This window comes from Pelodiscus sinensis, chromosome 9 (assembly GCF_049634645.1).
Source record: "Pelodiscus sinensis isolate JC-2024 chromosome 9, ASM4963464v1, whole genome shotgun sequence".
NCBI classification, from domain to species: Eukaryota; Metazoa; Chordata; order Testudines; family Trionychidae; genus Pelodiscus; species Pelodiscus sinensis.
In genome coordinates, this window is record NC_134719.1 from 47,354,624 (window position 1) to 47,375,730 (window position 21,107).

The window sequence follows — 21,107 nt, forward strand, 5'->3', positions numbered from 1 at the left end:
AGGAGAGAAGTCTAGGATCCCTGATTTTTCAGAGCAGATGCTGGAGTTTGCAGCAAGAACTGTCATTCGAGTGGTGTGAAAGTAAGCTGACAGCCCAGGGAGGGCTGAGAAGCAAATAAGTGGCCAATGGGACACTTTTAATGTTCCTAAAATGCCTACCACTACATTGCACATTCCCACAGTGCTTAGCAACTGAAGATGACACCAGCCACCAGGCATTGTGGGATGTTACCTACATTGCTTTGCTCTGTCGAGACATAAGCTAACAATGTGGCCATGATATGTTGACAACGGGTGGCAGAGAAACAGATTTGACAAATGTTCAGTTTTGGCAACTTTTTCATGTTGACAGCAGTTTCGTTGCCAAATCTTCCCAGTGTAGACATAGACTAAGAATGGCAACTTGTAAGCCAGTAGCAGTGTGTCCATGTTTTTGCTGAAACAGACTAATGGCTACCCCTCTGAAACCTATTTCAAACAGGTTGTTTAGTTTGATAGCATATTGGGTAGCTGGCAGATGCAAGAAATCATTATATATGGGCAGCTGGAGCAAAGGAAGGAAATTTGAAGTTGTGGACCTAATGTTGTTACTCTGTGTTAGCAGGAAGTCCAGAATGTTTCGTGACAGGTTCCATTTTTATGGGTTGTGCCCCATGAAAAAGGGGGAGGAAGGGAGAAATTAAGGAAAAAACATGTAAATCTAACCATTAACTTAGCTACATTATGTGTAAAAGACTCATTGTAGCAAAACTACACATGAAAAGCTAGAAATAGGGACCTGCCGAACTCTCAGCATGTTCTTATTAACACAGTGAAAAACTGCTCAGCCTCCTCCAAAGCCTCTTGACCCTCTGTGTCCACACATTTTCCCTTCCTTAAACACAAGAACAATTTGGGTAAGAGGGGAAAATGTGTGCACAATGGCCCCACCAAATCCTCTATAGTTTAGAATGACACTCTTTAAATATGTATATGGCCAACTGTGCTTCCTCCCCTCTAGTGTCACTGGGCAAGTGTCAAGTGTGGCTATTGAGAACAAGACGATGGATGATATTTTGGACAAGCTGGTAAGCAGTCAACTGCACACATACACATTATATCGACTACTTTTTTGTTTTGGCTTCACAATTTTAACAAATAAAAAAAACCTGCCAATACAGTACTGGATTTTACTGGAGTATAAGTACCATCAATGTGAAGGGTGTGTCTGCAAATTTTTCACCAGCTGTTTCACATCAGGCTTGTATTCTGTTGTAGCAGCATGAAAACAGTAGATCAGATGTCTGTTAGTAAAACAGGTGTGCATTTTTTACTTGATGATTTCCATGGAGGAGAATGAACTTTCACAGACATATGTAGACCCAAAGCAAGTTAGCACTTTTTTGACACATTTCATTAATGCAGAGTACATAGATCATCCAAAATGTTTCAGTGTCCTCTTCTTTATGTTTCGCTTTTAGAATATTGTTGTTTTGCAGTTCTATCATCCCTTCTTCAGATGTGGCCCTCTCAACACCTCTATGATGAGGTAACTGACTCTGTGGACATGGGAAAGTCAGTGGATGTGATATACCTTGACATTAGCAAGGCTTCTGATACGATCTCCCACAATATGCTTGCCAGCAAGTTAAGGAAATATGGATTGGATAAATGGATGGTAAGATGGATAGAAAGCTGGCTAGAAGGCCGGGCCCAGCAGGTAGTGATCAACGGCTCAATGTCAGGATTGTGGTCAGTTTCTAGCAGAGTGCCCCAAGGTTCGGTTCTAGGACCGGTTTTGTTCAATATCTTTATTAATGACCTGGATGAGGGGATGCATTGCACCCTCAGCAAGTTTGCAGATGACACTAAGCTAGGGGGAGAGGTAGATATGCTTGAGGGCAGAGATAGGGTCCAGAGTGACTTAGACAAATTGCAGGATTGGGCCACAAGAAATCTGATGAGGTTCAACAAGGACAAGTGCAGAGTCCTGCACTTGGGACGGAAGAATCCCAAGCATTGTTACAAGCTGGGGAACAACCAGCTAAGTAGTAGTTCTGCAGAAAAGGACTTGGGGGTTACAGTGGATGAGAAGCTGGATATGAGTCAACAGTATTCCCTTGTAGCCAAGAAGGCTAATGGCATATTAGGTTGCATTAAGAGGAGCATTGCCAGCAGATCCAGAAATGTCATTATTCCCCTTTATTAGGCTCTGGTGAGGCCACATCTGCAGTACTGTGTCCAGTTCTGGGCCCCCAACTACAAAAAGGATGTGGATGCATTGGAGAGGGTCCAGCGGAGGGCAACCAAAATGATTAGGGGGCTGGAGCATATGACCTGTGAGGAGAGGCTGAGGGACTTGGGTCTGTTTAGTCTGCAGAAGCGAAAAGTTGACAGCAGCCTTTAACTTCCTGAAAGGAGGTTCTAAAGAGGATGGAGAGAGACGGTTCTTAGTAGTGACGGATGGCAGAACAAGGAGCATTGGTCTCAAGTTGTGGTGGGAGAGGTCCAGGTTGGATATTAGGAAAAACTATTTTACTAGGAGAGTGGTGAAGCATTGGAATGGGTTACCTTGGGAAGTAGTGGAGTCTACATCCCTAGAGGTGTTTAAGTCTCGGCTTGACAAAGCCCTGGCTGGGTTGATTTAGTTGGGATTGGTCCTGCCTAGAGCAGGGGGCTGGACTTGATGACCTTCTGGGGTCTTTTCCAGCTCTATTATTCTGTGATTCTATGAACACCAAATCTCACTGCTGAAGGTGAGACTGTCTTTTCCTCAACTGAAAATGGATTTTCAGTAAATTCAAGAATTGTCTTCAGGGATTTGACAACTAGAAAGCGGGAAAACAATCGGTTTTCAGCTCTGAGATGTACTCTGTAAAAAAATCAGGCAAAAAAGATGCATGTACACTCAGCAGTGTCACTTGCGAGTTGAGGATGAGAAAGTAAGTCAAGTCTTTCTCATGAAGCTGATCTGCAATAGGGCCAGTTTTGTTTCAAATGCAGAAACATCGTACATGAGAGAAGGCAGTTTTTTTTCTTTGCCTTGAAGTTTCAGATTGAGTGCATTTAAGTGGCGTGTCATATCAGTGAGAAAAGCCACGTTTAGCAGGAATGTCTCTTCGTCTAAACACAATAGTAAATCCTGGTGATCTTTTGCCTCCAAAACCACTTGTATAGCAGGCAGTAGATCCATAAACCAATCTAATATTTTTCCTCAGCTCTTCTGCTGCAAGCATTGTCATGTCACCATTCTGTGTTTCGTACTCCTCATCTAAATCTCAGAATTGTCTGTTTCAAGGCATTTGCAACAATGAAGTTGACAATTTTGTCACACTATCCATTGTTCTCTGGAGAAATCCTCTGTTCAGTTTTCTGCATAACTGTTCTTGGTACAGAATGTAATGATATGAAAAGAAATCTGGAAACTGTGGATTTTTCTTCAACAAAGAAATTAGTTCCTTCTCTTTTCCAACCATAGAAGGAGTGCCATCAGTTGTTATGGAAGTAAACTTCCTCAAATCAATGCATTTTCCTGGTCCTTCAAAAAAATTCCATCAGTGCAGAATAAAAGTCCTCTCTCCTAGTTTGACCTGTCAAAGGTAGCAGAATAAGCATTTCTTCAACATACTTTTTGCCATTGAAAAACGCACCCAGATTATGAGCTGAGATATGTCTGAACAATCAGTAGATCGGTCCATTGCCAGATTGAAATACTCAGTCCTTTCAATGTGTTTTAGCAGTTTAGAAAACAGATAGCCTGAAATACTTTCAATTCATCTTACTACAGTTGAATCAGACACTTGCAGTTTTGATATTTGTTTAACTATATCTTTTTGTCTTTAAATTCTGCAAAAAGTGATTCCCTGTGGTCCAAGAAGCACCTTCAGTAAAATATCTTTTTGATTTAGCTATGTACCAGGCCATTTTGAAGGAGGTTTCTGTAATGACATTACTGTCTTTAACTTGTGAATGGAACATATCTTGTTGAGTATAGTAACCTTCCAGTAAGGAACGTATCTTAATATTTCTTAACTTGCTGTCATGTGGATACAAGTCTTTGTACTCAGAGTGACAAGATTCATGGTGCTGTTGCAGGTTTGTTTTCTTTAATGATAGTCTTCTGACAAAGAAGACACATTATTTTTCCATGTATCTCTGCAAAAGAGAATTTCTCCATCCAAATAGGGTTGAAAACCTTGTATTCATCCAACAAGCGTCTCTTCTTTGTTGCCATTTTTAATGCTTCTTATTACAAAGAAAATTGTATACCAATGTTTTGGGTGTTTCACTTGAAGCTTCAGGTTGTGTGTTTCTTGGAGTGTTTGTACTGAAAAAGAAAAGATTTCAAGCCACCTGTGGTGGGCCAGGAGCTGGGTGAGTCAGGCCAGACACAAGAGGCAAAAAAAGACAGGTGCCCAGGAGCCCCAGCCTGGATTCCCAGCAGGGCTGATGTCCTAACGCGAGAGTCCGTCACTCCATGTGAGATGGAGGCAAGGCTGCCCAGCCATGGAGCTGGATCCAAACATGTCAGTGTGAGCCAGTCAGCACCTCTCAGGCTCTGCCCACAAGGCCAAGTAGCCAGCACTTTCCACAGTGCCCCGGTGCTCCCAGCACCTCCTCCCTGGGGGCTAGAAATGCTGACACCCTGTATCTGTCTGTTCCTGCCAGCCCATCTGCTTGCATCTTTCAGTGCTCACCCCTCCTGGGAGATGCCTCGCTGTTGTGGAGCATGTTCCCAGAGGAGGCCATGTTTAAAGGATCCCACCCACGTGCCTTATGTTGAGCCCTGAGTAAACTCAAAGCACACCACGGGCCACATGCAGCCTGCATGTCACGTGTTGAGTAGCTCTGCTTTACATGCATCTAAGAAAGATTTAGGGATTGGGTGGATAATCAGCTGGATGTGAGCTCCCAGGGCAATGCTATGGCCAAAGGGGTTAATGAAATCCTTGGATGACTGAACAGGGGAAACTTGAGTAGGACTAGAGAGGAGATTTTATCTCTGTATTTGACATGGATGCAATTATGCCTAGAATACAGTGTCTGGCTCTGATGTCCATAACTCGAGAAGGAAGCTGAAATATTGGAGAGGATTTAAAGAAGAGCCACGGGAACCATTAAAGGATTAGAAAACACGCCTGATATTGAGCTCCTTGAGTCTATCTGTTTAGTTTAACAAATAGAAGATTAAGGGGTAGATTGAGTGATCTAAATGTACCAACTTGCAGAACAAATATTTGATAATGAGCTCTTCCATCTAGCAGAGAAAGGTATTAAATGCGCCAATGGCTAGAAGCTGAAGATAAAGAGATTCAGACTAGAAATAAGGCATAAGCTTAATACAGCGTAATTAACCACTGAAACAATTTACCAAAGGTCACAATAGATTCCAATCATGGATTATTTTTAAAATCAAGATGTGATCTTTTTCTAAAACACGCACTTTGGGACAGTCCTGCTACATAAACACCATTATGCACTATGTCAAAGGGAAAAAAACCCTACAACTAAATGATTTGATTCTCATTTTTTAAAAAGACAAACAGCCATAAAATAAATAATAATGACTCTTTTAATAACCAGGCTTCTTATGCTAAGTAGGCTCAGTCTGATCAATGCTTGAATGGAAAATTTCTAGAGAAAGGCTAGGTGCTAAAAAGTTCTGTTGGTGATTCAGAAGTTGCTTTTCATTCTTCCTGTATGGTGTAAAAGCAATATGCCATCATGAATTGCAAGATGGGTTATTGTTTGCTTTCCGATGTGCTCCTCAAGAAGATCATATATTTCTCCTGGCAGGCGTTTGCTATCTGATCTATGTTAACTAGAGCAGATAATTCCAGGCAAAAAAGAGTAAACTCAGGAGACTGCAGCAATTGTAATAGGCACGGTTAGGTCCTCTCTTTGATACTGAAGTGTTTCAGTATTGTAGATAATGGTGTAGCTTTGCTCCTTACCACAACCATTCATTCCCCAGTTGTACTTCTCAGAGTTAAAGCAATATACTAAGTGCCATATAATATTGGTATCTCTTAATTTGAAATAAGAACGCCACAAAAATTTAAGCAGAAAGTACTCTCTTCATATTTTGAAAAACCAAGAAATGTATGACTGAGTATGAAACTCTACCATGATATTTCTGCTCTAACTGATATAAATGAGTTTCTTCTCAAATCATTCATTTAAGTATTTTATATAATCTAGTTAATGCCCGACAAATGGCTCTCTCTCTGGAAGTCTGTGTTACTGTTTTTTCTGCTGTAAGCATAAGTCAACATTTATATAGGATGCATTATATATTTTATATATATTAGATGCACTATACGTATCTATTAAATTTAGCTATAGCACTACAGCTTCTGCTAATGTAGAACTCACTTTTAGTTTTTACCTCAGTTAAAAAAATAAGAGGAAGTTGAATGTACAAGTGAGCTGCATTTGTAATCCATTTTGCCATGGAAACCACCACACTGTGGAATCCCAATCTGCTTCAAAGCAGTGGTTGCTAGGGAAAGAGAAGGAGAAGTAGACAGATGTTGTCAGCCTATCAGAGAGATTTGTAATGGCAGCTGATAGGAAAGTGATTAGCACCCACAGTCTCTTTCCTCATTATTATATCACTATTTACTGTTATCATGTTATTGTTTCATTGCAATTGACTATTGTGATTTTTTTTCTGAAAAGATGTGAGACTCGTTTAAGCCATGTCAAGAGATCAGTAACTCAGTGTTCCTTTTTAAATGGAAGTCCCTCATCTAATAGCTTTATTTACCCGTCTAAAAAACTCATCAAAGATAAAGAATGTATATTTTGCATGGCACAACCAAGTAATATATGTCTCCTGTTAAAAATTTAACAGCAGTATTGAAGAAAAGCACTTTATTATTAAAGAGCGATGTAATCTCCCCTTATTTCCCTGACTAAACATCTGGCATGCTTTTCTTAGGGATACTATTGAAGTGGCACCATTAGAAAGCTAATGTCTACACTGTTATTCAGAATCCTACCAGGGCATCCCACCTGCAGCAATTAAAGGCAGGGCTAAAAACCTGTCAAGATGCAGGTTTTAGGGCCAGCCCCACAAGTTGTAACTAGTGTCTAAGGTACCCAATTTGATGGACCAAGTTGGGTGCAGAATCATAAAACTAGTAATTGACAAGGCAGAGGCCCTAATTGAATGCCCAGAAGAGGCAAATGAGGTGTTTTCTTAGTCTGGCAATTTATTACTGGAAGTGTAATGCTTGCCTGACAAACCTCATTAAAGGTAAACCAACCAAAAAAGAGCTGGTGGGATTGGAACAGGGAGGACAGTTTTTAATGAACTGAAAGTGAAGCTATGCCAGGCATCTGTGCTCTTCAGCCCTGATTTTTCTTGCTAAATTCATACTGCACATAGATGTTCCAGATGTCAGCCTAAGTGTCATGCTCTCACAAGACTTTGAAGGGGAACATCCAAATGTATACTGTACCAGGAAGTTATTCCCTAGAGAATACTCAATTACTGAAAAGAGAGCACTAGTGACTGAATGAGCCCCAATATTTGTTCACAGACTATTTTCCCTTCCACTGGCTCCATACCATGAAATACATGAACAAATGAATAATGTAATGGTACTTGGTGCTACAACCCTATAATTTTAGAGTGCAATACCAGGCAGGAAAGGACTGTGTTAATGCCAGTTGCTTTTCACAGAAAAATCAGAGATGGAGATTACCAGGATGCTTTTCCAATTTGAGGGATGAGGGGTAATCCCCTCCATCTAGTAGAGAAGAGGCTAATAAGACCTAGGCACAGACAGCACTAAAGAAATGCACTTACCTGTAAGATCTGTTTGGAAGGAGAAAGCTTAAAAATTAAAAGTCTTTTTCTTGAAGATGTGGTGATTAGGATAAACTGCGATATGCACAGAGCAACAAAAGAGGACAACAGCTCTAGAACTCACAGCATGGACCAGATATAAAGCAAGAGTGAGCAAGATCTGGGGCTGGAGTCAAACTCAACTGCTGATTAAAAACAATATACCTGCAAATAAGGGACATGTAGACTGTGTTGGTCTTTCGGGATATTGGAAGTATCTCACAATAGCAACGCCGCATCTTTAAAAGCGCCTGCTATTTCGGGAATAGCGAGTGCACTATTCTGGCATCCCTGCAACCCTAGCATCACTGTAACCCTTGTTTGGTGCTGTCTTCAAAATAAGCTCTTTTGATTTAGACTAAGAATAAGCTACACAATTTGCGTAGTGCAAATTGCATAGCTTATTCCAACAGAAGGATGCTATCTAGACGCACCCTAAGCCAAACCCCAAAGGGGAGATAGAAAAACTGCCTAAGAGACTTATCACCTTTCACTTTTTTCTTTACTCTGATCCTTTCCTCGGGAAGGAGAGGGAAAAAGGGCCTTGTTGTTTTTGTCGAATCCCTTGAGTGCCAGCTAAAATCATGGTTTGGAGGGAACAGTGTGGAGAAGAAGTACTCACTAGAAGATAATTGAAAAATGTAAACATCAGGGGTATGCCTACACAGCAGGGCTAAAATTGAATTAAGACACGCAACTTGAGCTATGTCATTTGTATAGCTTAAGTCAAAATAGCTTAATTCAGCTTTTGGCGCAGTCTATACAGCAGGAAATTGAAGGAAGAACACTGTTCCTCCAACTTCCCTTACTCCTCATAAAATTAGGGTTACAGGAGTCAGAGTAAGAAGTCCTCCAGCTTGCTAGTCTTTCAAAATAATGACATGTAGTGTAGACACACTCATTGTTATTTCGGAATAACGTTAGTTATTCTGAAATAATGCTCCTGGGTAGACATAGCTCAGGAAAGAAATGAGGGAGATTATTGAAAGCAGCAAACAACAATAATGAAATTCTAATCAATCTGTTCTAAGTGCTTAAATATGTTCCTCTAATTTTATGCTAAGAAAAATGTCAAGAGAAATAACATGAAAATGCTGATATTTTGTGGTGCAAATATACCCAGATAATCATTTAATAGATTGACTGTTTAATTCTAATATTCTATTTTCTGTTTTAGGGTACAAGTTGAATTTTATATGAATGAAAACACATTTAAAGAGAGACTGAAGCTATTTTTCATCAAAAACCAAAGATCAAGTAAGCAGTTTTGATTTATTTCTGTTACATGCATTTATTAATTGTATGGACAAAAATTTTGGCTTCATTAAAGTCAGCATGAAATTAGTTCAATGGGGCCAAGCTTTCATCCTTAGGAGATTAGCAGAGTCTGTTTTTCCACAGATTTCCATGATGAATTCTCAAAAAATGTAAGAAATTAAACCAAAAACACCATATTTCATTTTGTTGGGGACAGCTATTTATTGACTGGCTTTAATTTTTACAATATCTTCAGACTGTCTAGTTTCCATTGATCTGATATGTCAGTGTGTTTTGATGAGCTATCAAAAGCTTCCTGAAGAAATAAGAAAAGTTCTAGAGGCATATGGATTTCCAACTTGTTATATCAAATACCTCTTAAAAGAATTTTCTAACTCTATCTAGGTTGGAAAAATAATTTAGAAAGGACATATCTTCTCCTGAGGAGTTTTGGGACATGGTATTTCAGATACAAACTAATTTAAGTTGCCTTGTAATCTTTTTTTCCATCCAGCCCTGATTCAGCTGTCTATCCTTATTGATAAAGCACATTAGCTGCTTTGCTGAATGGGACCTAGATAATTTTTCACTCAAATTGGCACATTTGAAAACAGGCAATGATCTCCTCTCAGCTTTGAAAATTAGCACCAAATTTGTACAGGGGAGATATTCACGCCATGTGGAGGATCTCTATGCTGCTGGGTATCCACAACTTTGGGTCTCTATTAAATCTCAAATTCATTCATGGAATGGAGAGTCAGGGCAAGATTTTCCCCACTACATAGGTTCCGTGCAGGACCAAACTGAGGCCAGAAAGGCCTTGTAAGATGCAGACCGTACATGCTGTGACCAGTGTCCAAATCAGACTTCCAGAGGCCAACACAGAAGGCCAGAATGGGCTTGGGCTATGACTTTTACCTGTATATTCATCAAGTCATTTGCAAATCCCATGCAACAGCCTGTATGAAATAAAACCAGTGTGCATATAGGCTGGCTGCGTGTGAGAAAGGTAACTGAACACCAATGCCCCATGTAGAATTGTTGATTTCACTAACTTTAGCCCTCTACCCATACAGAGCCAGATTGCAGTGGCTTTGTGCATGTGGGGAAATGGATTTTGCCCTAAGTACCTGAGTACAGCTCAGGTGGATACAGGGCAATGGGCAGGTAAAAGATTATTGTAATCCTAGCATGACATAAGAAAAGGATAAGAGGCTAGATACTTAAAGAGACACAAGGTGGATGAGGTAATAACTTCTTATTGGACCAATTTCTGTTGGTGAAAGAGATAAGTTTTCAACCTACACTAAGTAATTTTTCCAAACTTAAAGAGCTCAGAATTACAGCAAAATGCAGAACAGATCGTTTAGCATACCAGTCACATTTAAGGTGAAGTGGTCTCTTAGAATGTATGTTAACGGCCTCATGTTAAACCAGTGGTCCCCAAACATTTGAGGTTGCCGGGCGCGAGGGGGCGTGGCCGTTCGCCCAATGGGCTCCAGAGGGCAGGGCCACTTGCGCGTTGGAGGCGGCCCCCCCATAGCCTCACGCCAGGGGCCGGTGCCCCTCCCCCAAGTGCCACACACCCGGGACCGGCGCCTCCTCTAAGTGCCGCGCGCCCGGGGCCGGCGCTCCCCCCCAAGCGCCATGCGCCCAGAGTGCTGGCGGCCAATCCGCGGTGCTCCCGGGGCCAGCGCTCACCGTGCACCATGCGCCTGGGGCTGGCTCCGGCACCATGCATGCGCCACGTGCCCAGGGCCAGGCCAGCCCCCAGCACTTGGCGGGAGCACACAAATGCCCCCGCAGGCGCCATGGCACCGTGTTGGGGACCACTGTGTTAAACTATCAATTCCATTTAAGATTTAGCTGTGACATGCTGACAACCTTTCCCAGACCTGGAGAAGAGCTCAGTGTAGCTCAAAAACTAGCCTCTTTCACTAACAGAAGTAGGACTAATAAAGAGATATTTCCTTATCTGCCTGATCTCTCCAGTACCCTGAGACCGACACAGCAACACCACCACTGCAAACAGATTTTAAAAAGGTAGTTAGGCACTTAAAGATGCAGATAAGCACCTACTGGGATTTTCAAGAGTGCTTATGTAACCCACACACCTCATGTGGTTACTGAGCAATGCAAGTGGTTCCTAGACCACAGCAACAGTTAAGACCAAGAGACCTCTACAGCATGGGCTGGGAGCCAGCTGGCTTTTAGCTCAGAGGGTAGAGGCTCCTATACTCAGCTCCAGCGGTCCCAGATTCAAATCTGCCTGGTGTTGGTTACACTTAGGCACCTCAATCAATTATAATTAAAACAGGAAAGTATCACAAAATGCAGCTAATTCAGTATATTGGGACTTAGATTCCATCTCAGGAATACTATTGTGTATTATGAAGTAGAACAAAAAAAACCAAACCAAACCAAAACAAAAAAGACCTAGGGAACTCAGACTTGAATAGCTAAATCCCTATTGAACAGCTAAATACAAGTGGTCTAACTTTCTTATCCCCTCCCTCCCCCGCCCCCCCCCCCGCACCCCTCAAGCCACACACATAGGGTTGCCTGGCATTCTGCTTTCAACCAAAATGCCTAGTCAAAAAAGGAACCCTAGCGACACTGATCAACAACACAACCAGTGCTTTTTTTTTTGGGAGCACTCACTGCTTTTCTCTAGCAAAGCCCCCAGCGGCCCTGGGAACACTTGCATTGTGCCGGATGGAAGCTTGCTAGGGACACACGGCAATTAAAGGGGGCCATGACTGCATTTTGGCCCCATTGGCAACCCTAGTACTGGCACTTTTTTTTTAATAAAAAAGCACTGAGTACACCTATCCTGACTCCACACGGCTCCCAAAAACAGCTGCTAGGTCCCTGCAGCTCCTAATCACTGGGAGGTTCCATCTACATACTGCCCTCTCACACACAAATGCCACCCCTGCAGCTCCCATTGTTTGTTGTTCCCAGCCAATGGGAGCTATGGAGCCAGCATAAAGGGGCACATGGAGTACTGGCTCCAAAGCTCTCATTGGCTACTACAGGAGCAGTGCCTGCAGGTATAATGGCAGCATGTGGATGGAGCTTCTCTGAGCCTAGGGGCCACAGAAACTTGAATGGCCACTTCCTGGGAGTCATAGTAACTACTGCCAGGAACCCCTGCTCCCATCCCCCACACCAACCCAGAGTCTTCTTTTGCAGCCAGACTCCCTCCCATAGCCTGCATTTATCACCTCCAACTGCTGCCCCAGCCCTTTAGTAAGTGACTAAAAAAATGTATTGAATATATGTATATATGTACAAGTTGCACCTCTATAAACTGGAACTCTCTGGTCCAACAATGGATCAGAGAGTCACAATATGCTGCAGGAAGTGGAGAGGCAAGAGCAGGCTCAGCTGGGCTATGGGCTGGAGGAAGAGCAGGAGTCGGAGCACGGCTCAGCTGGGCTGCATGGGGGGCAGGGTGTGGAATGGGAACGGGTGCATGGCTTGACTGCGTTGTGTGTGTGGGGGGGGGTTCTCAGCTGCACTGTGGGGGGAGCCAAGAAGCCTAGTTGGGGGAGAGCAGGGAGAGGGCTAGCAGCAGGGCGGGGAGGGAAGGTCCAACCTGTATATGTATATGAAAGACTATATTTTCACCCAGAAGATGCGTCTAGACTGGCAAGATTTTGTGCAAAAGCAATTGCTTTTGCGCAAAAACTTGCCAGCTGTCTACATTGGCCGCTTGAATTTGGGCAAGAACACTGAAGTTCTAATGTAAGAATTCAGTGCTTCTTGTGCAAATACTTTGACACTCCTGCTCAGGGATAAGCCCTCTTGCGCAAGAATACTTGCTCAAGAGGGCCAGTGTAGACAGACACCTTAATTTTTTGTGCAAGAAAGCCCGATGGCTAAAATGGCCTTCGAAGCTTTCTTGCGCAAAAACGTGTCTATACTGGGCACAGATGCTTTTGCGCAAAAGCACTTTTTGTGCAAAAGCATCTGTGCCAATCTAGATACTCTTTTGCGGAAATACTTTTAACGGAAAACTTTTCCGTTAAAAGTATTTCTGCAAAATCATGCCAGTCTAGATGCAGCCAGAGTGATCAAAATACTGGAGATTTGTGTATAACAAAAATGCTGAACCTATGGCCTTGAAGCAGTTATTTCAACCAATCTTCAGTGTTGCTTTCAAATCTGTGAAATCTTTCTTCTTGGCACACACTGAAGTCATTGTAAGCTGTTCTAATGCACACAGCTTGCTTGTGTAGCAATGGTGTGGAAACATTCCTAAATACTTGGTGGACATTCCATCCTTAACATATATGTATCTAGTCTTTTGAGTATGAAGATTTTGTGGAGTTCATTTCACAGATCAAGACATAGTTTGCATTGCCCTGACACCAGATTTCTGTTTCTGGCAGCTAATTGGAAGTCTACATGCCAGTTAAATTAAACATTTGGTTCCAGAAAATTGTGAATTTACTTGTTATGAAAAAATAGATATGTTGTAATGGGAACTTGCAATTTTGAAATATAATAGCCCTTTTTGGATTACACTAAAATTCGGGATCCGGGAAAGTGGGCTCTCTTAGGTCAAGAAAGAAGGTTTCTTTGCTTCATGTATAGAGTCTTTTTTTTTAAAGGTGCTATATTAAAAAATAACCCTCCTATTCTCCCTTGATATTATGTTAACTAATCTCTAGGTGCATGTCTACCCTACAGAGTTATTTTGAAATAACTCCTGTTATTTTGAAATAACGCCTGTTATTTCAAAATAAGGTGGATGTCCAAACAGCAAACTTGTTATTTCAAAATTATTTCAAAATAACGAGCTTATTATTTCAAAGTAATAACCCCTCATTTTACAAAGAATGACGCCTATTTCAAAATTGCTATTTTGAAATAGGGTGAGTGTGGACGCTCAGCTGCTGTTATTTCAAAATAACTGCTCCTCAGAGTCATTCAAAATAATTATTCCCCAGTGCTTCCTGGGGCTCTAAGTCGAGATAGTGTGTCCACTTTAATGGACACTGCCTCGGCCTAATTTTGAGGCTTCCCTGTAGTGTGGATGCACTATTTCAAAATACAGTAACCTCAGCCTTAGGCTACTTATTGCTTCAAGTGCCTTCAAGAAAGTGAAGGTGATTCTTGTGTGGTGTGTTAGTTTTATTTAAAAAGGTTTTCTGAGTGTTATTTTAACAGGTAAGTTAATCTCTTACATTTATACTCTCATGTAGTTTATCGCTGTGCAATAGTATGAAAAAATAGGTTAACTAGATAAGTAACTAGGCAGTTAGGATGCATTTACAGATTGTTTACAATAAATTTGATATGCTCACAATCTTTTTTACCTTTTATTCATTAAAGCAACAAGTTACTATAACAGTGGTTTTAAAAGCTTGATTGAAATATAGTGATGAAATTCATATTTAGGTTGTATAACATTTATTTCTGTTGTGTTTTATAAAACTTACATATTTTAAAAATTTCACATTTTTTATGTAAAAGACATGAACCTAATGAGAACAGGATATGAACAAATTAAAGAGAAAAAAAATATTTAGCAGAATGTAAACCACAAAAACTACAATTTATATTTGTCTGTAGTTAGTAAAATAAGTAATTCTTTAAACAATAAATATCCTAAGAGGTAGATTATTTACAGTGGTGTAGTGAGGAGAGCACTGGGGAGGATGGGTTTGGCCTTGGGTGCCATGCTAGTGGGGCACCAATTTAGTTCCCCTCCACTCCTACTGTCATCCCTCTGCTCACCTGCTCCTCCTCTGCCCGCCGCTGGCTGGAGCCACTTCTTCCCCACCTTTCTGCCCCCAGCCTGACCCTCCTCTTCCTCTGCCAGAAGGTTAGTGCATGCAGAGCCCAGCCCCAAATTGGAGGGGTTGGGGTAAGACATGGGTAGAAATCCACCCCCCTACGGTCAGGCTTAGCTGTGTGCCACGTTTGGGGCCCTGCCGCATGGCAGCAGTGGCGGGGTTGCGGCGCAAATTTTGCCTTCATCCCCGGGCACATAACACCCTCGCTACGCCTCTGCTAACTACTGCTCTATTGAATATAAATGGAAGGAATGGCAGCACTTTATTAGTATTACCATAGCATGTAGAAGTCATGCTGTGGACTTCTTCCATAGTCATGGACCTTTTCCTCTTCTTTTCTGGCTGTCCACAGAAGTGCAGCCAGATGTGCACAAAAGGACCTACGATCACATGGTCTTGGAGTTGTTAGTTTAAATAGTTGGAATCAGGGAAGCAAGTCTGAGGGTGAGGATAGAATGGTTATGTATCTCATTCAAGATGCTATAGCATATTCAAAGCATTACTGGTTCTCATGATCTGTACACTACAATTAAATTTAAAAAAATGAAATTTCCAGTTTAAATGTTTACTGTAAACACACTCAGGAAACAAGTCTCCTCACAATTAAATTATCAGTGCAGGGATATGGAAATCATAAAAAGCACCAAAGTCAATCTGCTTAGCTAACCTCCCTTACCAAGCCATGAGGGTCTCAGTTCTTATCGAAACCAAACCAAACAGCCTCCTGTCATAAACCCAGCAAACCTCAATCGCTTGTATTGATGTCTTTTGGTGGGAAAGACCAGTATCCTGCTACTCATTGTTAGGGTTGCCAAGTGTCCGGTTTTGAGCTTTCTGTCCAGGAAACAAATTGAGAAAATACCGGATATATAAATGTCAGGTATTTTCTAATTAAGTTTTTATTATTATCACGAGTATCAGTACACTGTGTGAGTATGTCTACCAGCCAGACAGTACACAACTACACAGTAGAGGGAGGGGATGGAGCTGGGGGCGGGGCGAGATGGAATCCCTGGAGCCAGACTTGCCCATGTGCCCCCTCTGGCCAGCCCGTCTTTCCCCAACCCCCTCACGATCAGCCCTGCTTCCCGCTGGTTCTCTCCCACTCCCCTGATCTCTTCCATCCCGGACAGACAATTCTCAGGGTTCCCCGCTTGCTTGTCTACCTCAATGAGGGACAGCAAAGCAGTCCTGTCATGGAGTGCCCTGAGTGCCCATACTCGGGACACCACAGCACTCGGCCACATGGAGCCAGAGCTGCCCCATAGCACGCCGGTGCATCTCGTGGTGCTGTTGCCATCAGCCCGGCTGCACTTGCAGCAGACTGCCATCCTGAAGGTCCATCAGGGGGCTGTCAGGATCCAGGAGGCCCTGAGGGAGAGCTTCTACCCTGTAGAGCCCTCAGAGCCACCCCTGTCCTCCCCACTGGGAGCTCATGCCTCATTCCTCCCTCACATTCTTCCACTTAACCCTCCCTAGCCCCCATTCCTGATGTCAAACAAAAGACAAGTATGTTCAAAAATAGAAACTGGGTTTATTGAACAAAACTGGGGGGAGGGATGAACCTCTGGGGAGACTGGGAAAAGGAAGTGGGAGAGAGAAAGAGAGAGAGTGGGAGAGGGGAGGGGGAAACCTGGGAGGAGAGAGCTGAAAGGGGGAAGCAAGGGGAAGAAGGGGATGGGAAGCTCAGGGGCCAGGGTTGGGGGTCTCGCTGGACCAACTTGATTTTCATGCAGACCTGCTCCTGGGTTCGCATTTGGCCTTTGGTGGCCAGGCTGGCAGCTATCCTGCCATAGACGGCCTCATTCCTCCATCTAGTGCAGAGATCATGGACGTTGGGTGCATCCCCCCCAAACCTGAATAAGGTCCATGATCTCCACCCTGGACCAGGAAGGCGCCCACCTTCTTCAGCCTGGCAGGCTCCTGGGAGCTAGCAGATTGCTCGTGGGGAATGGTGGAGGGTTGGTTGCCAGTGGCTTGCTGGCTTATGTTTTGGGGCCACTGGGTCGGGGCCCCAGTGGCCACTGCTGGCTCTGGGCTGGCAGGCTTGGAGCTGGCACAGGCACTGTGGCCAGGGTCTACCCCTTTAATGGCTCCAGGACTTGGGGAGAGGAGAGTAAGTTTTCCTGGTTGTGCCCAGAGTGGCCACCAGGGTTCCCTGGGAAGGGCTGGAGGCCCCCTATTTGGAATTAAGTGTCTACACAGAACTTAATTCGAAATAGCTATTTTGAATTTGGTATTACTTCTTGTAGAATGAGGTTTACCAAATTTGAATTAAGTGCTCTGCTATTTCTAATTAATTTTAAATAGCGGTTTGCATTTATAGATGCTATTAAAGTTAATTCGAAAAAACGGTTATTTCAAATTAACTTTGCAGTGTAGACATACCCAGAGAGCATGCACAAAATACATCCTTCTAATATTTTCCATCCGTGTACAGAATACATTTTTATATGTACTGATGCATGTGCAAATGTGCATCACCAGTAGAAACAAAAATCCTAGCTGTAGGTGCTCTGCTAATCAGCTGAGCAGTATTCGAATCTCTGAAAAAATAAGGAAGAACGGCTCTTGCGCAAGGAAGATGGCTCCTTTGTGAAAAAAGGAGCCATCTACACAGCTCCCTTTTGTGAAAAAGCCTCTTGCGCAAAAACGGCTGCTCATTACTTATGCAAATGAAGTGCAGCGATATTCCATTCCATGTTTCCTTTGCATAAGCTTTTCCGGAAGAAGGTTACAGTGTAGACAAGCGCACAGTTTACAGGGAACATTGCATCTGATCCCTCTGAATAGTAGCTACTAACTTTTAAGACTTCATGGAGTAGGTTTTACCAGTTCCAATTCCCTGATTAATTGTGTGTGTCTTATGTGACCAAAAATACAACTAAAAATTGTAGGAACTTTTTACAAAATACTAGCTACCCAAAACCATATGATATACAGTACTCAGAGATTGATGCATCAACAATTTCAGAGCTGCTTCAATTTGTCAAATATTTCTGCCAGTTGACAAAAATAAAATCATAATATTTCACACAGCTCTAAAATTTAGTTACCGATATTTCCACATAGAAAATGCAAGCACTTAAGAAAAGTTTTACAATAAATACTGAACAGAGTGTCAGCCAGCTACATAATGACAGGGAAGTGATGACACGCTGCTGTGACTTGCTTGTACCTGCCAAGATGAATCAGTTTAAGATTACACCCTAAAACAAGTCGCAGAGAGAAAAACAGATGAAGCTTTAATTCAGTGGGGGTGGGAAAAATGAAATATCCATGTCCAGGAAGCATATTATTGCTACGTTTTGAAATAAGATCTGAAACTTTTACAAAACTGCCATACTCCAAATGAGTTAACTCACTGCTCCAATGCATGCAACTAAGCTACAAAAATGAAAGATGTGGATACAAATGAAAGATTTAAAGGAATACTTACAGACAATGCTAAAAGAGTAAGGCCTGAACCTCAAATATTATAAATTGCTATAACATCATTTAAGTTATTTTACCTCATTTAAAATCTGACCTACAGTCTCCAAAAATGTCTGTGGAGTATTACAAAATCTGCCAAGTTATGACTTTAGCATTCCAAGCCTGGGTCGCAAGCAATACTAATGCAGGACAATTTGGTATTCTATACACATAAGCTTCTTCTTAAGAAAACAATAACATTTTATTCATTTATGTTGCTTAATGAAATAAACAGATTGTGGACCATAGTTATCAAATGTTTTGTTTGTTTTAAGCCAGTGGTACCATGGTAACAGAGACAATGAAATTATAATCACATCTCCTCAAAACAATGAATAACTGGATAAAATAGTGGATGATTGATGTTGCTGAATATAAATGTTAGACACTAGTGTCAAAATAATATAAAGACATTCCATGCAAACGTGTTACTTGACAATCTGTTTAGCAATAGGAGAAAAAAAACTGAAATCCAGTCAGACAAACCATGCTGAGATGCTGACAACATTTAAAATGGAAATTTAAAAAGTTAACCTCAAAGAGAAATTAAGAATAGTGGATTTACAGTAATATTTGAAGGAACTGAAAGAATGAAAACTAGTAACCCATTTCAAATAAAAAAAACAGTTTGATAATTTAACAGAGGAATTTAGTACTAGAAAATGTGTTTTAACTATAAGCACCTGGACATATTGGAATAAATCTGGCTCTGATCCTTTACTGCTTTAAACAGTGATTTGCCATTTAGTGCTGTGCAAAGAATGTAAAACTGTATTCAGTGAGAAGAGTAGTGTTTCATATCTACTTTACACAGATGGTTACCTTTTTCTTTGTGTTTCTATAGCACAAAGTCCTGGTTCATGACTAGTAGTCCTAGGTGTTAAAATTAAAAAAAAAATCAGAAAAGGGCAACAAAAATGATTAGGGTTTTGGATTGGGTTCTATATGAACAGAGATTAAAAAGACTGGGACTTTTCATCTTAGAAAAGAGAAGATTAAGGGGGAATATAATAGAGGTCTATAAAATCATGACCAATGCGGAAAAAGTGAATAAGGAAAAGTTATTTACTTATTCCCACAATATAAGAACCAGGGTCACCTAGTTAATAGGCAGCAGGTTTAAAACAAACAAACAAACAAACAAAAATAAAGCTTCAGGGGGTGGCCGAGTTAGTCTGTCACAGAAAAAAACCCCAAATGGTCTGGTAGCACTTTATAGACTAACAAAACATGTAGATAGTATCATGAGGTTTCGTGGGCACAGCCCAATTCTTCAGATTACCAGAGTTAACTTAAGAAGTGGGCTGTTTCCACAAAAGCTGATAATACCATCTCCATGTTTTGTTATTCTGTATAGTGCTACCAGACCATTTGTTGTCTTTTTTTTAAATTAAGTTTTTTTTTCACTCAGCGCACAGTCAACCTGTGGAACTGCTTGCCAGGGGATATGGTGAAGGATAGGTCTTTAACAGGGTTAAAAAAGAGCTAGATAGATGCATGGACGTTAGCTCCATCAATGGCTATTAGCCAGGGTGGGCAGGAATGGTGTCCTTAGCCTCTGTTTCCCTGGAAATGGGTGACAGAGGAGGAATCACATGGGGATTACCTGTTGTGTTCCCTGCCTCTGGGGCATCTGGTATTGGCCACTGTAAGCAGACAGGATACTGGTTTAGATGGACTGTTTGTCTGACCTGGTATGGCCGTTCTTACGTTCTTATGGAATGTGTTGAGTATTCAATATATAAGACATTGGAGAACTAAGCCCTCTGTTTCACTATTAGGGTATGTCTACACTAGCCCCCTAGTTCAAACTAGGGAGGCTAATGTAGGCATTCGAAGTTGCAAATGAAGCCCGGGATTTAAATAACCCGGGCTTCATTTGCATCTTCCTGAGCGCCGCCATTTTTAAATGTCCCTTAGTCCGAACTCCGTGCCCACGGCTACATGCAGCACGGAGTAGGTAGTTCGAATTAGAGATCCTAATTCCACGAGGAGTACCGGTAGTTCAAATTAGAGATCCTAATTCAAACTACCTACTCCGTGCCGCGTGTAGCCGCGAGTACGGAGTTCGGACTAAGGGACGTTTAAAAATGGGAAGATGCAAATGAAGCCCAGGATATATAAATCCTGGGCTTCATTTGCAACTTCGAATGCCTACATTAGCCTCCCTAGTTCGAACTAGGGGGCTAGTGTAGACATACCCTAACAGAAGTCCATAGTAATAAACAAGAGGGGGACTCAAATGCCTAACTATACCAAGTGGACTCTGGGATAGGCTTATTTAGGGAATATTTACCAAACAATAGACTCAAGCATCTTGAAATAGCTAAAATTCCAAGTTCCAAGAACTGGAAGAAATACTTACTAATCACATATACTATAATCTCCCACAAAACCCGATTAACTGAAAGAGAAAGTCAAACAAGCAACCAGTTTAATTTATATATGAAGAACTCCAAACAGTAGTTTTAGAATGGTATTCAAACATGGTCATCCTGAATACACAAGAAAATGGTTAGACTAAATGATTGTTAATGATTGCTAGAATAAGGAGAGGAGTCTCAGGAGTAAAAACCAGCAGCTCACTCCGCTGGCAGTTCTGAGCCATGATGCCACTCTGTGGTTAATTTGTTCTTAATATTTCATTGATTTCTGTAGCATTTTTGGATACTAGTGGTTGCCAACAAAGAAGAACCACTGATTTTTCTGTGTTCTTCTCTTATTTCTGAAAGCAT

At 41.8% G+C, this 21,107-nt stretch overlaps 1 protein-coding gene across 6 annotated transcripts in view; it reads left to right on the plus strand.

Moving 5' to 3' along the window:
* The window catches only part of KCNT2 (potassium sodium-activated channel subfamily T member 2), a 321,535-nt gene that overhangs the window by 78,277 nt on the left and 222,151 nt on the right, over positions 1-21,107 (plus strand). For all 6 annotated transcript variants that reach the window (XM_075936723.1, XM_075936724.1, XM_075936727.1 and 3 more), the window contains exon 2: positions 9,012-9,091. In XM_075936723.1, the coding sequence (XP_075792838.1) occupies positions 9,012-9,091 (80 nt within the window). The remainder of the gene's footprint in view (positions 1-9,011; positions 9,092-21,107) is intronic.